This window comes from Mastigoproctus giganteus, chromosome 6 (genome assembly GCF_048544385.1).
Source record: "Mastigoproctus giganteus isolate SK-2022 chromosome 6, ASM4854438v1, whole genome shotgun sequence".
In the NCBI taxonomy this organism is placed as follows: Eukaryota; Metazoa; Arthropoda; class Arachnida; order Uropygi; family Thelyphonidae; genus Mastigoproctus; species Mastigoproctus giganteus.
This window is the reverse complement of record NC_143580.1, coordinates 70865355-70880734: the sequence shown is the minus strand read 5'-3', so window position 1 is coordinate 70880734 and position 15380 is coordinate 70865355. Positions and strand designations below refer to the sequence as shown.

The following is a 15380-nucleotide window of genomic DNA, read 5'->3' as shown; positions in this document are numbered from 1 at the left end:
AAGTTATTTTAGAATTAGTTATATACGAAGTTATTTTAGAAATAGTTATGTAGTTTGTATTTTATAATTAGTTATATACGAAGTTATTTCAGAATTATTTTAATTTTAGAGCTATGAATTACGGGAATTGAACGTTCAGCCATTATTGGAAAGCAATTCATTGTTTTTATTATTTCAATAGAAATTCATAGCAAGACAAAGTCTAACAGGCCATCACGGCTGCTTTACATTCAAGAAATACAAGTTTGGTCACAAGTCGAAGTTATAACAAAAGAACAACAAAAAACATCTTGTGGCATAACAATTGCTTGCTGGGCAGCACGAGTTCTTCAGAAAGATTAACGTCAGACATTTCGCTGACAATTAAGAAATTTTTTTATGTTATTTTATATTTTTTCTTTATAATAATTGCCCTTCATCGTAGAGGCTTTTCACTACCGCTTGAAGGACTGGACTTGGTGTATTCCGTTTCTGGTTGACTGACGATGCTTGTGTACTCTCTGTCAGGTGTCGCCATCTGGTGAGGGCTAAAGGCTTCCATTCCTGAAATGAGCACAGAAAATTCGAAAAATTAGAAACAATAAAGCAAAATCGACATTTATTAAGTATCTATTGACAGGAGATTACTAAAAAATTAGGACAATTGCAGAAAAATGAAATACACGTAATTAAATCAAAAGTCAATTAAGCAACTTTAACTTTTTTAGAATAAATATTGTACTTTCTATTTATTTATTTATTTTTAATCTGAAAAGTTAAAAAAAAAACTAACTTTAAGTTAAATTTGTAACTTTAATATAGAGTTATGCTTATATTCTTCAGTTATATTAATGAAATTAGACAGCTGTTCAATTAATTTTCGGTCCCTATCACTTCTGAAATTTAAAATTATTCTCTAATTTTTTTAAAAAAAATTGTTCTAACATAGAGGCGTTTCAAAAGCACGAGGAAAAGATTCTAAAACGTATTCTAGATTCTAAAATAAGAAAACGCATAAACATGAGTCAGAAATACTTCATTTCGGAGTTTATTACTCATAAAAGTGATTTACAGCAGTTCTTTGAGGAGATGTCTTTCACCTGGTGATGAAGAGAACTGGAATGTGAATGCGCTTTTTTGCTTGGGTAGCACGGTCATCGGACGTGAACCCACTTCACTACTTCCTGTGGGGGTGGTTTAAAGAGCCTTGCGCATGAAACGGAAGTTCCGGATATTGCAGGGCACTAGCGACAATTACAATATGGCTGTGAACATTCACACCACCGAGAAAATGACTGAGCGTGTTCAGCAGCCATTAATTCGACCATCCGAGGTCTGCATTCAAGTGCAGTAGCGTCATTTGGAATAGTTATCGTAAAATCAGTACGGTGAACCTTAAACAATAAGGGTTGTTATATCTGTATACTTTTTGAAAGCTGTTGGAGCTGAGAAATAAAGAGTTTTTGCTCATGTTTGTGACCATATCCAATAAGAGATGAAATAAAAGCATAATGTAGAGATCATACCTTGTTTATAGACTGCTGGTCTTGGGGGAAATCTTTTAATTGTCGCAAACATTCCCTCGTGATTATTCTGAAAAACAAAACAAAAATAAAACAGAGTAATTTTAGATTGATAATATGAAAGATAATTGGACACAAAAACATGATGCTGTTACAATCTAAATTGTTAATAGAATGTGACTTCATCTGAGATTGTGAGAAGGTTCCTCTAGTTGATGAACAAAAATTGTGGGAGAGAAATTGGATTTCCTGATATTTATTTCAGTGATCTTATGAGATGAGGATGTGCAAGCGTTAAAATAAATTATGAAAAGGATTAAACTGGAACATAATGCTAGTTTTCATTTGAACCATGATTTGAGATGTTAGAAGATAAGAAACCTCACTTCATGCTATACCAGTCAAACCACCTTAAGTATATTTCCAGTGTGTTAACTAGCTCATAGCATCGGGGCTGTAGTTAGCTGATCCTTTTAGAGGCATTAAAATTTCCCTCGTGAGCTCTCCCTGGTTTTCCAGCCAGTATAACATGCAAATCGACCTTTGAACATCCGAAAATATAACAAAAATAGACATTACAGTGCTCATATTTATTTAAACGAAGGTCTAATCACCTTGCTGGATTATTCAAAGGTACTGCTTTATCATCAGAAATCGAGTGAACACCACAGACTGCTAACTTGGCTAAAGGGTCTCAAAGGGTCTCAACAGCTGTCAGGATGGCCAGATCTTTTAGATAAATAACAGGCACTGTAAGTTTATTTATTTTGCGGTCACTTAAGATATCAAACATGCACGTAAAACTATTCATTAAATTAAAATATACTAAAAGAAAAGGGCACTAAAAAGAAAAAGAAAGGAACGTCTGGTATTAAAAATGCGCTTTTTCGGTATGCTGTCTTAATAATATGGAAAGTCAGTGTAGTTTCTTGCATAATACATGTACTGCTTCATAAAGCGTGATAAAATTTGATTGTGGAAAAGTTTTTAATATGTCCTAGGAAGCCTGTTTCGGGAAGTATTACCTGAAGGATTACCAGGAGAAGTACATTAAGATATTCAAATCATTCTTTCTTACCGGCGAGTCTTGAAACCCCTCGAACTTTGTAAATCAGGCAACACCAGAGGTAATGGAAAAATAATTAGGTTTTATTTACGGCCTCATAATTTCTGTTTAAAGTTCTGCTTCCAAGGCCTTCTGCTTCAGCCTGTCGGTTGTAACGATCTTTTGTTCTTTGCATGACACAGGTGTATGTGTGTATCCAAGGGGGAAGGAAAGGAAGGTGGGGGCACAGTTTACGCATGCGTGACAGGTTCCTTAAAGCCAGTGGAGCAAAACTGTAGAATTTTATAGGCAGATTTAATCATTAATGATAGCTACAAGTTATCGGCGATGTCGTTGGGAAAGAAAGATCGTGTTACTATTCGCTTTTTAATGTTTCTTTGGTGAGTTATGGACACATAACGTCTTGGGAAATGACTTCTCATTTCTCGGTATGACCAAACATTCGACAGCGTTTGTACGGCACTTCTAAGATCGATGCTCGCCTTTCTATGTTGTCTTTAACTGTTTTCAGTAAAATGGCTTTCACTTGGAAAATTAATTCGTAAATAAAACAATATTGCCCGGCGAGACACAGGTTCCGAAAGTCTTATTAGGTTTATTTCGCAGCACGAAGCAATTATGAACCTCCTCTCCAGCAGATAAGGAACCACCAAACATTCCGATGTTCGGAGCAGGAACAACAGTCATGGGTCGTATTGAGAAGAAACTGTCGTCGCAAATGAATCGTTAAGAATTCTTCTGCCCTTAATGGGCAGAATTAGTTACGTCCAACCGTGGCTTGGGAGATCACCAGTGAGGGTTAGTAAGTGAGTGGAAGTCTTGGAAGACATTGGGAATTCATCTTCTAAATGGTTTAGAATTAAAGATAACAATAACATTTATTAACTTACCCTTTTAATTTCGGAAGGGGATTTGTAGCCATCTTTATCGGAGCCCAGCAGACTGGGGGAATATGGTTCAATGTATTCGTGTTTGTAACCTAAACAAAAGAAAGAAAAGTTAATTGAATTTGCGATAAAAGAAGGCGCTGTAATTTGCGAATTTTTTTATAATAATATAATCGACAACTGTAAAAGACACCGATCATAAGAGCTCTTCTTGGACAAGCGAAACAGCTGGGACTGTATTTAAATATTTGAAGAGTGCAGTAATCACTCCATGAACAATAGAAACTTATGTTTGGTTCACACCACCAACTGCGATCACCCGTTCTTGTATGAGGTGAAAACAGCTGCGACCATAGAAAAACCAATGAAGAATGAATTGTGAAAAAGGGGGGTTATGAATGAGATGGGAACGGGACACGTGCTGCTCGATGAGAATTTGCATTTAAAGTGAGCAATGAGCCCAAAGAAGTAGCAGAAAACTGGCAGTCAGCTGCTGTTAAAAAACAGTTGAAAACCGGAGCAAGAGCAGTGTTTATTAGAGTTCATAGTTTATTAATTTCCTTTTATTTCGCGAAACACATTAAGTAATAAAATAAATCGAGTTTAATTTTTTTAAAAATATATAGAATTTTCTTAAATATTTAAGATTTTTACAGAAAAAATTTCGGTAAAACAAAAAAATACTCTTTTAAAATAAAAGGACAATTTTAATATTTTAATTTTATTTTAATGGTTTAATATTCGAATTTTATTTTAATATTTTATTATTTAAATTTTATTTTAATATTTGAAATTCTAATATTTTAATTGAATTTAATATATAAAATAATTTCAGAAAATATTTCCATAATTTCATAAATTCATTTACAATTCACGCATATAATATAAAAAAAAATTAAACAGTATAGATCGATTAATTAATTAATTATTTAATCTACGCGTAGAAAGACAAACCAATAGATGGCGCACTGCGCGTACTTCCTTTGCAGCACTTCTCCATTACAAGAATGGTGTTGTGTAAAACTTTCCCCACATATTGTAATAACATTTAATTAATACGAAGCACTGGCGTGGACGTTACCAGAAGAAAATTTGTTTCTGCTCATTAGCCGCACTCGATCTTGAGATTACACATTTTAAAATGCCGTCCGGCTAATTGAAATTTGTTAATTTATAATAAAGAAGACGCTACAGCTGGCTGAAGAGAACTCCTCTGTAATTAAGAACGAGTGAGAGATAAAATTAACTTTGGCGCATTTGTGGCTGCAAGAAATACGAGAATGGAGCAAACAAGAACGGTATTAGTGGAAATTACAGAGCCCGAGCAGATTCTACTCTGTGGATAAACGATACGCGTTGTCTTTTACAGGGAAAGATGGCAGCTTTAATTGTATCTTTGATAATTAGCTTTCCTTAAATCGGTAACCGGCGCTGGGGTGTACTTTACACATGTCGTCGGTAGATGGCAGCACTTGCATTCGCTCGGGGCAAGTGCAGATTCTCTCGCGAATCCATGCAGAGAAGACGCAATTTCCATTGTTTAAAATTAGAATTCGGTAAGTTCATATTAACAGATTTAAACTGTTATAACAGCTTAATAAAAGCGCCTTTTTGTGCTGGTCCTATCCTTCAAAAAGAGGTTGATACTAGAAAACGAGTAAATGTTAAAAATATAAATAAAAATATGCAGTCTTAGTCGATGCATTAAAATAACTGTTATTTATGAGGTTGGAGACAATTAGGCTTTTGGAAATTCAGAATACAAATCTACGAATAGCGTATTTGCACTGCACATTCGAGGAAACTTTCACTCACTTTCTCCATCCTTTACCACCAGGGTCTGTTCTCATCAGCAGTCATTGTTATGCCGTTCTAAACGAGGATTGTTATTGTATAGTAGAATGCCCCATGGGCATCTCGTTATTTTTGGTTTTTCAGAAATAACGAGACGTTATTTTCAGAAGATTTCCCTTTCTTTTGGTTCTGAAACTTTTGTCGATGGAGTCTAGTTAATCTCTCCGGAAACTAGAATTTCAAGAGATGAAACGTCCAACGAGCAAAGATTGAAATGTCTTAGACATCCTTACAGATCAGGAAAGATGAGCTTTTCCTGGTGATATTTTCTAGAACGCCCACAAATAATTTTACTGCAGCTCTCGTTGAGACAATCGTACAAAAGAAATACTAACTTTTTTATTTCTCCGCACACGTTGCTGAGTGCTCTGTCGAAGGCTATTGCAGCAGTAGCAGGCAGTTCTGGCGACTGCCATTAGCCAACGCCTTTTATTGCCTGCACCCAAACGTTCCTGATCGCTGTCGATATAAAGTTCAGCACGCTATTGCATGTAGCGCTTTCCTTTATCCCTTTAGTTTCCGATAGTCGTTGCTCGTGCAGTCTGTAATTTGTGTGTAACCGTGTGCTATTATTTATTTGACAATTTTATTTACGATTTATTATTTTAGGTAATAATACACACCGAGTGGACAACATATTAGGACGTCGTGTTAGTCAATAAAAGATTTATATTTGCCTCAAAATCACAGCGATCGGCAATGGGACCTACAAGACCATGATTTTATCGCTGGAGTGGTGGTCATAAAATAAAGTAAAATACACCCAATGGCCAAAAAATTGAAACTTTTATTCAATATCTCGTAGGGACATCTATCGCCCATACCTATCATAACATGGATTCCATTAGGTGTCCGAGGGAATCTATCTTCACTTTTCACCATTCATCCAAAACGATATTTGTCAGTTGCTGTATAGAGGTCGGTGGAGATTTGGAAGCCGAATTGCCTTTTCCAAGATATCTCAGACATTTGGATTCGGTCTAGAGAATTAGGTGTGCTGGGTAGATATTAGAACCTTGGGAATGTTCTTCGAGGCATTCAGGTACAAATTTTGCACGGCGGATAGTTGCGTTCTCGTCTTAAAAGATCTACCCAATGCATCTTGAAAGAATCCATTCGTTGCAGGGTGAAGTTGAAAACATATGAATCTACATCAAATAATTAGTTTGCGGGGATTCCAAGGACAAGTAAATATGCAAATAAAGTCCATCAATGTCAAGCAAATTAACTTGCACACGTATTACTTAAAAAACATTGTCAAAGGTAAATATTGTATGCTGCGATTCGCAACTCTTGTCCGATTTTAATATCAAAACAGTATTTTGCCTTCAAAAACTAAAGAAAATGGAAAAAATTAAGTGAAGGTCCTTTCTCACTTCATTCCTTGAAAGCACTGATGTCAACGTTTGAACGGACTGGATGCGCTACTTAAAACGAAATCGCCGTCCCCTGACATGGGTCGAAACCGTTGCCGATTTTAGTATAACTGTAGTAATGGAATTATCCTCGATTTAATCATTAGGAGAATGCAGTGTAAGAGGAGGGGCGAGACGTTTTGGCCTCATGAGTTTCAAAATAGGTTAAGAGTTTTCCTTCCACAAACAGAAGTCCGTTTGAATTTCTCATACCTTGGTATCGCACAATTTAAAGTAAAACCAATATTTTTTTTTGGTTGCGTCTGGTGGTCCGACGAGACTCACTTTTTATTTTCGAGTTGCTGTTAATACTGTCTTGGGTGGGTTGTGAAAACCCACACGAAACAACTAACAAGCTATTGCAAGATGGGAAGATAAATAATATGGTGTAGCTTTTCATCCTGTTTCATAACTGAATCGCTTCTCTTTCTAGGCACTTCGTAACAGTGTCCGCGAATGGAGAAAGATATGGTGGAAAATGTCATTTCAAATTTGAGACAGAGGAGAGTGTTGAGCAAGTAATCATTCAACACCATGGGACAATAACCACATTTATTCATTGGAGAGTTATTAAGAGAATACTCTGGTGGAAGTATCATCGGTGAAACTTTTTAAATAGTGTTTTTTTTTTTTTTTTTAATTTGTTATTAGCATCGTATTTAACCGTGTCCATGACCCACAGTTCTGTTGTTATTTTGATACCTTGGCTCATTCGTGTTCTTGCGCAATCCTTATTAGTCGCCGGTTATTTCGGACCATCTACTGACCACGTTCTTGGCTACAATCTGTTCCTCGTTAATCCATGATCCTGCAGGAATATTCCGCCATGGCCAATAATTCGGTGATTCTACCATCCACCTTTTGGATCCACCTTCATTCCACTCATTATATTCCTTTCAGGGATATTCATTATGCCCCAAAAATACATCACATAAGCAAATGAAATGGCTGTATAAGGAGTGGCGGCTACAGATAATAGCATGTTATTTTCATTTTCTTGGTCTTGACTCGTTTTTCATGGCATATGGCAATGTGACCTCAATACTACCATTCCACCATGAGAGTACTATGGATGTGCACATCACAGTAATGCAGCATAACATAATTTGGTGTGTACCTTTCACCAGATTTGTTGAACAACTCATTTTTGTGAAAATACACTGTATTGGATCCCTAATGTTGCACACTGAATTTCTTGAACCATGAATTTCTCAAGAATGCTGTTTCAATTCTTATTATAGAGTCTCTCAGGAGGAGGAGGAAATAGAGTTCCTCTATAAGTTATTCGGTGTTTTCATGTCTTCATAGCCTGCAAATCGAGATGCTCAGAGAGGAATCCATATTTTCGAGCATTTCATTATATTCCTTCCTAAGATTATTTAATAATAATGAACTGCAGCAGTTCCTTCTGGGACGAGCTCATCATCACAATGAAGTAAGAGCAACATATCGCGGTGCGTATTAATCCCCATCTTGCAAAGTTTATATTCATATAAATTTCTCATTTTTATGAGCAGTTTTATATGAACATAACCGAGTGTTTTTATAGATTCAAATTTATTAGTTTGTCATTATGTTCAGTAAAGGCAGGTTGGCAACATAAGTTCGGGTAATAATAAAGTGTAATTGCGAGCAATTTGCTCTAAGCTTCACTCATTATTGATATTTTATGGTACTGTCTAAGGCTAGCAGAACTACTCTGCGGAAGTCAATTTAACTAATCTTATTTACGGATTGTTAGGCAAAATTCTGCGTTTAAGATATTAGCCCACACCTTTTTATAAGAAAATATGCCCAGAGAGTACCAATTCAGCATATTTTTTTTTACTGAAAGGTTAACAGAGAAGTTGCCGAGTCGTTAAAAATGTCAAGCACACAGAAAATTTAAGAAATCGATAGTGCTGCCATCTATCGGAGTTATTTTGAATTATTGCAATACGTATTGCCTGGACCAGCTACGTCAGGCTATTTTTCCGTCTTTCTCTTTTTTTTTGGCTTGGGGCCAAAAGAAATAAAACGCTGACGATCTTGTGCTGGACGGATTCTCATTGGCTGCAGGAATTGTTCCTTAACGCTAATTATGTATTTGTTTTCTAAATAGGATTTAATTCCTACATTTACGGTTCAATTTTTTAAATAATAAAATGCGAAAATCGAGCAGAATCATTGCACGACACAGGCAACGTTCTTATTACCTAGTTGTACTAATGTTGCTTAAAAATGAGGAAGATAAAGAAAAAAAATAAGAAAGCAAGCAATACAGGAAAAATTGAATATTCCAACTAAAATATTTATTATCAATTCTACTAAAAGGGGATAAAAATATCAATATAAAACTGTTTTCTTCGTACAGTTAGTTTTAAACTCGGGAGAGATGTGGCATAACACTTAGAGCTGCCTGTATCGTTGTGGCCTGCACAATATGAAGAAATAGGCAGCGGGTTGGACACACCTGCCTTACGCTGTTCTTTATCGCGATATTAAAATTAAATGTATATAAATGGACATATATAATACTTACCCGAATCATGCACTGTATTGCTTTGCGCCGCTGATATATAATGTGAGCTGTCAAAGCCTTTCTTTAAATTTTTCTTTTGGCAAATATCTTTCATTATTAGCGTGACGTCATGAGGCTTCCGGTTATGGAAATCTAGAAAAACAATACGTTGATTAGATTACTTATTTAGAGGAAATTTTTCATTTATTAGGAGCATAAAATAGAGAGAAATATAATTCGCACCTTTAAAGATTAATTGGCTGATAATCCGAATTTAAATCTTAGCCTAAATTTTGTACTGCCTACCATTTTCAAGGAAGGATTTGGTCCGAGATTTCATATTAATCAAATAGCAAGTTCAGGTATTTTATGTTATTTTGACTTTGAATGAAATCGAAATATACATCGAAGAGCAAGTGATATTGATGAATGGGAATCTTGTAACCATCCCCTCAACGAACATTCTCTCAACGACATCTTATTGTAACCATCCTCTCAACGAACATCCTCTCAACGACATCCTCTTGTGACCATCCTCTCAACGACATCTTCTTGTAACCATACTCTCAACGAACATTCTCTCAACGACATCTTCTTGTAACCATCCTCTCAACGAACATTCTCTCAAAGACATCTTCTTGTAACCATCCTCTCAACGAACATTCTCTCAAAGACATCCTCTTGTAACCATCCTCTCAACGAACATTCCTTCAACGACATCCTCTTGTAACCATCCTCTCAACGAACATTCCTTCAACGACATCCTCTTGTAACCATCCTCTCAACGACCTAACAGACCATTCTCAGTGTATGTGGGAATCAAACTTTTATTCTGCTTTCCAACCTGGAATCTGAAGTGGAATGCAGATACCATCATGATCAAGGGAGTAAACACTTGTTTTAGGGTTTAAAAGCTAATTCCTCCCCCCACACTCACATAAAAAACGAACCAGGTTTATTAACACACTATTGGAACATTCTTTTCGATAAAAATAGACAGATGCTTCTGAATCACATCAGAAAGAAGCTAAAAAGGTCAAAAGTATCATACAGCTATAAGGCAGTGGAACCGATATGACATGGCGGTTTTTGATAATTTTTCTGACCAATAATTAAATGACATTTGGTGTTTTTTAAACCAATAACTGTATATTTCATACTCTTCAAGCTGAATCTTTATGACATGTATATTTTTCTATTTTTTTTTCCAAATAAGACGTTCAAAAACAAAACAACAAAAAATGATGATCGGATATTTAAAACAAAATAACCAACCTCACACTGAGGATAAAACCAGTTTTGCTGAATATAATATAATACTTTAATTCAACCTCCTTTAATACGTATTTGAGATTTCTGATGTTCTTTTTCCAGTCACATAATTCCCCGAGGAGCTGTTGTGGCCACTAACAAATTCCTCCAACTGCATCGATCACGTGCTATACGAGTGACATCGCAAAATATCACTCCCAAAAGTTCACTGATCCCATCTTCCCACCTAGTTGCAGGTCTTCCTTTAACAACAGTTTTTAGAATTGGTTTTGTTATGGTCTCTATGGCATCAGATAATGTGGTGGTATGCCATTGCCTACCACAGCCGATTTTTAAAGAAGCCGGCTTCAATCATAAGAAGAGTCATCATGCATCCCACGAGATGCTCTTGAAGAAGATGTACATAGACACAAAAGTTTAATGACTTTTAAGTCATCTAAGGTTACATATTATATTTTAATTAGAAATAAATCTTTTTCTATTCGGGATTAGGATCAATCAAATAGGTATAAAAAAAACATTTTTAATATTTAAATGGAAATTTAGAAAGGTTTTTCAAGGCTATTTTGAAGGGATGAGCAATATCTCTTGTCATAACAACATTGGCACGGATAATGATAACGGAACATTGGTGGAGAATATAAACTGAGATAACACAGGGGAGAAAGTTTTCTTTGATCCTAGTTGGGGGTGGTTTAGATAAAGCTGTATTCTGTTAGCGTTGAAAGCTCGTATTTTAGTGCGTGGACTTCCAGACTAGAATAGTCAGAAAACACCTCTATTCGCGTCAAGAGAGGCAAAGAGCAAGATGGAGAATTCGCTCGCGGCAGAAATTCTTTGTGGTGAGTAGTGAATGTAGAGCGTATTAGTGGGCAACGATTGATGGAGTTAGTCGAAAATATCTTGGGAGCGACAGAGTTGGGTTTCCGAGCTAGAAGATCGAAAACTTGGAGTTTCGGACTGTTTTTTTAGTAGTTATATACAAACATCAGATGGCCTACTGGAAGAGGACTTAAAAGTTTATTTTTGATACCAGAAGTGCTATAAAAGTGATATTACCGTTTAGCTCGCGAAGTTATATGAAAAGATTCGCTTTTTCCAGATCATTGTGACAAAATTGCGCAAGCCACAATTATTATTCTTTTTTTTCAAATTCTGCCTATGAAATATGACAGAACGTATTACTGATATACCGTTGATGCTCTCTTTGAGTTCTTGAATTTTTCAAATAACACCTTGCGGAATAACATTTCACCAACTGAAGATACTGTATAAATTATATAGTGGTACCGATGATGCTGACGTGATTTCTTTAATAATTTATTAACATCAGGAATTCACATTTACCGAGCACACCAACTCGATCAAATGATTCATAAGGATTACTGAATGATGGAAATTTAGAACGACCATTTTCTGGTGGTGTAATTTTGAACTGAAGCTTGCTTTCGTGCTTCAGTTAGGTCTGATGGATATATCTTAAATCTTTATGTACCTTTAAATTCATATTTAAGTATATTGCAATAAAGAGATCAATAATAAGGTAGGACGATATCCAACCATATTCGTTGTTTGTTCGATGAATAGTTTGACCTCTCGAAAGTATCAATACAATTTGGCTTAATTTTAGCGGCTGTATATGCGTAATTTATTGCCATTCAAGAAATAACAGAAGAATTAACCGTTAAATTATGTTTTGGGTGATAGTTAAATTTATAAAAATAATACATAATTATATTAAGTATAAGGTGAGGGTGAGTAGTAGAAATGGCAGGAAAACCTGGGTGATGGAAGTCCGCAATAAGAGCTTTCCTTTTCAAAGAGAATTCCATTTGTGTCTGAGTACACTGCGTTCTTCAGTTTTAATTAATTAAAACTTTATAAGCTTGGAATAGGCGTTAACTGCATAGCTAAAAAGAAAAGGGAAGTAGGGTCTTACCTCTTCTGTTATTTCGATGTCGACTCCTCCTTCTGAAGCACACGATAAGTGCTAGTAGTAGCATACTAAGAACGAAGGCAGACACAATGAGCGGGAGAAGAAGGGTTATGTTTTTATAAAATGGCACATCGCTTTCCCTCACCAAGGCGGGAGATGATCCTGCTACTGGAAGAAACTGGTGTTTAACTTTCACTGTGTTTATTACTTATTACAGCTTGTTGAAATAGAAATACTGTACATCCTTTTATCAAATACAGATACCAGGGCTATTCGGACATATTAAAACGAATACTACTAAAGAAACTTACCTGTAAATATTCTCAAAATCATTCCAAAAATATTTAATTTTTAAGGAAGGTTCCATTTGGAATCTAAATGTTTCGAAAATAACCATTCAACAGAACTTTTCAATACAATTTGTGGTTTGGTCGAATTTCTATTCAACAGAATTTGGAATCATTCTCAAACTATTCTAAAAACTTAAGAATTTATTCGAAATAACTATTTAACAAAATTTAGTTATTTGTCATACCTATAAACCTTTAGTGTCTATTAATTTATAGGTTTCACATGTAAAATATGCCTATGAAACCTATAAATTATACCTACGAAGTCTATAAACATCTATACCTACAAAACCTATAAATATACCTACGAAACCTATAAAACATGCATATAAAACCTATAAACATTCTATTCTTAGAAAACCTATGAACATTTTCCGTTTATTGATCTATAAAAGCTTATAAACCTATAAAACATAACTTAAACTTTAATAAATGCTTTGGCTTTAAATCGATCACACTTTACTGTCTGAACTCATTAAAACTTTAAGGTTCAGAGAGTAAAGCTTAATTTCGTTTCTTTCAAAGCATGTGTTAATTCTAACTCGTAATCAAATATGTGCAATGCTTAATCCACCATAAACATACCGCTGTCAGTATCTTTGAAATGATAAACAGTTTGGGTTTGGGTGCTTCGCGTAATTTTAAGTGTGGTGATTGTTCTTCGGACCGCAATTGAATTTTTCTCTCTTGCGCAGTTTGAATACAGACGTGCCTCGCAAGGAGAGACCTCATTTCCCGTAGGCAAAGCTCCTTCCGTCACAACATTGACGAGAGTGAGTTTCTAGCGTCTCTCTCACATACGCAAGCACGAATAAAACCTGGAATACCAACGAATTGCACGGTACGTGGTTGTTCTAAGAGTTAGCTTTTCACAAAAGAAATTCTGAAATGCCACGATGGTGATAATTTATTTGATGTGGAAGCATTTTAAATATGATTGATTTCTGTGTCATTACAAAGGAAAGAGCAGCGGAAGGAGAGGTCAATAAATTTCCATTACGAAACAGAATGGCTTTTTAATGTATTTATTTGCAAGGGTTTTTCCCATTTATTTTCTTTTCTTTTATTTTATTTCTGAGAATGAAAACTGCTAACCTTATCCACTGAGAACGGGGTTAGATAAATCACGGTTATTTAATGAAAACAGTTCATGTCCACTGGCAGTAGTAAACTTAGAATAGTAAATGGAGTACCGAAATGGCATAAAAAAAATCAAAGTTGAAAATTGGAAATAAAAGAATCGTGGAATTCAAGAATGGCAAACCATGTACGCATTAGCACTAATGCCTAAGTGACAGAGAGAATTAAGGAGGGACCGATAGAAATAATACAATAAGATAAAGGTGATTTAAAACAAAAATAAACTACGTTTTCAATTTATTCGAAATTGCGTCATTAAATAAACTACGAGAAAATAATAAGACATGGTTTGTTTTTAAAAATTCGATGAAATAAATAGTAATATTATAGAATAAAGATAATGGCATATAAAACACATCAGAGGAATTAAGAATTTTATTTTTAGAATCATAAGAATTTTTAGAATTATTATTATAAAAATTATTTTTATAATAATAATTTATTTTTTATTTAAAAATTTTAATAATTATTATAAAAATAATTACATTTTATAATTTAAAATTATTATAATAATCGGTTTTTTAGTACTTATGCACTTTAAGTGTTTTATAAAAATATTTTTATAATTAAAATATTTTATATATAAATTATATACGATTTTAAAATTAATATATAATCGAAACGTTTGAAATGCTATTATATTTATAAGTATTAATAAATTTACTGTTGTGTTTTAAGACATAAATATACGAATATATATTTATTATATAAAATCTTAAATATAATAAGTTACCAATATTCAAGAGTATTTCTTTTACGCATAATAGAAAAAGATAAATTCATATCAGAAATCATATTTGATTGTAATGAAGTGGCTTCAGTATTCACCATGAGTTACCAGTTTACCAACAACGTATATTTATAAATTATGAAACCACATATAATACTGAACCGTTAGAGACATATAAACCTTCACTCACTAGTATGGTATATGTTAGCCCCTCTTGGAGAAACTTTGGATGTCAGTGGATGAGAGAAAAATCTAAACCCTCTAGTGAATAATACAGACATGTATTTTGATCTTCGCAATCTTGCAGTCAGTTGATACAAGAACATCTCCGAGTGAGCGAAACAGAACAGGGTGAGGGAGGGAGGGAGGGAGGGACTACCCATTACAGCGTTCAGGCTGTTATAAAGATTGATTTTTTCCCTTTAAATATATACTATTGAGGTAATCTACCGGAGAAATATTACATATCGTAGCAAATATGGTGCTTAAAGATCTGATTTTGCTACCATCCTCTGCGGCTGATGGGGCAATGTAGAAAGCAGAGCTAAGATTAATGGCGAATGTTGAAACGAGGGGAGCTTTGCCTTAATTTCCTAACATATCATTTGGGTGGAACAACAGCAATTTCGCGAATATTCATTCTCCCGAAAGCAATTATTGTCATGAATATTTCACAAGAAAAATGGCATCCCTAGGTATATGTACACTTGGAAAGATAAATGTATTTC

General features: G+C 34.7%; 1 protein-coding gene across 3 annotated transcripts in view; it reads right to left on the bottom strand.

The window, feature by feature from the left end:
- Positions 1-239: 239 nt before the first annotated feature.
- LOC150084400 (cell adhesion molecule Dscam1-like) overlaps positions 240-15380 on the bottom strand; it is a 266709-nt gene continuing 251568 nt past the window's right edge. For 2 of the 3 annotated variants that reach the window (XM_090376031.1, XM_090376033.1), the window contains 5 exons: positions 12436-12600; positions 9246-9377; positions 3459-3547; positions 1506-1572; positions 240-543 (listed from right to left, as the gene is read on the bottom strand). In XM_090376031.1, the coding sequence (XP_090232157.1) occupies positions 416-543; positions 1506-1572; positions 3459-3547; positions 9246-9377; positions 12436-12600 (581 nt within the window). In that variant the 3' untranslated portion in view covers positions 240-415. The remainder of the gene's footprint in view (positions 544-1505; positions 1573-3458; positions 3548-9245; positions 9378-12435; positions 12601-15380) is intronic. The other variant, XM_090376032.1, reaches the window with a different exon arrangement.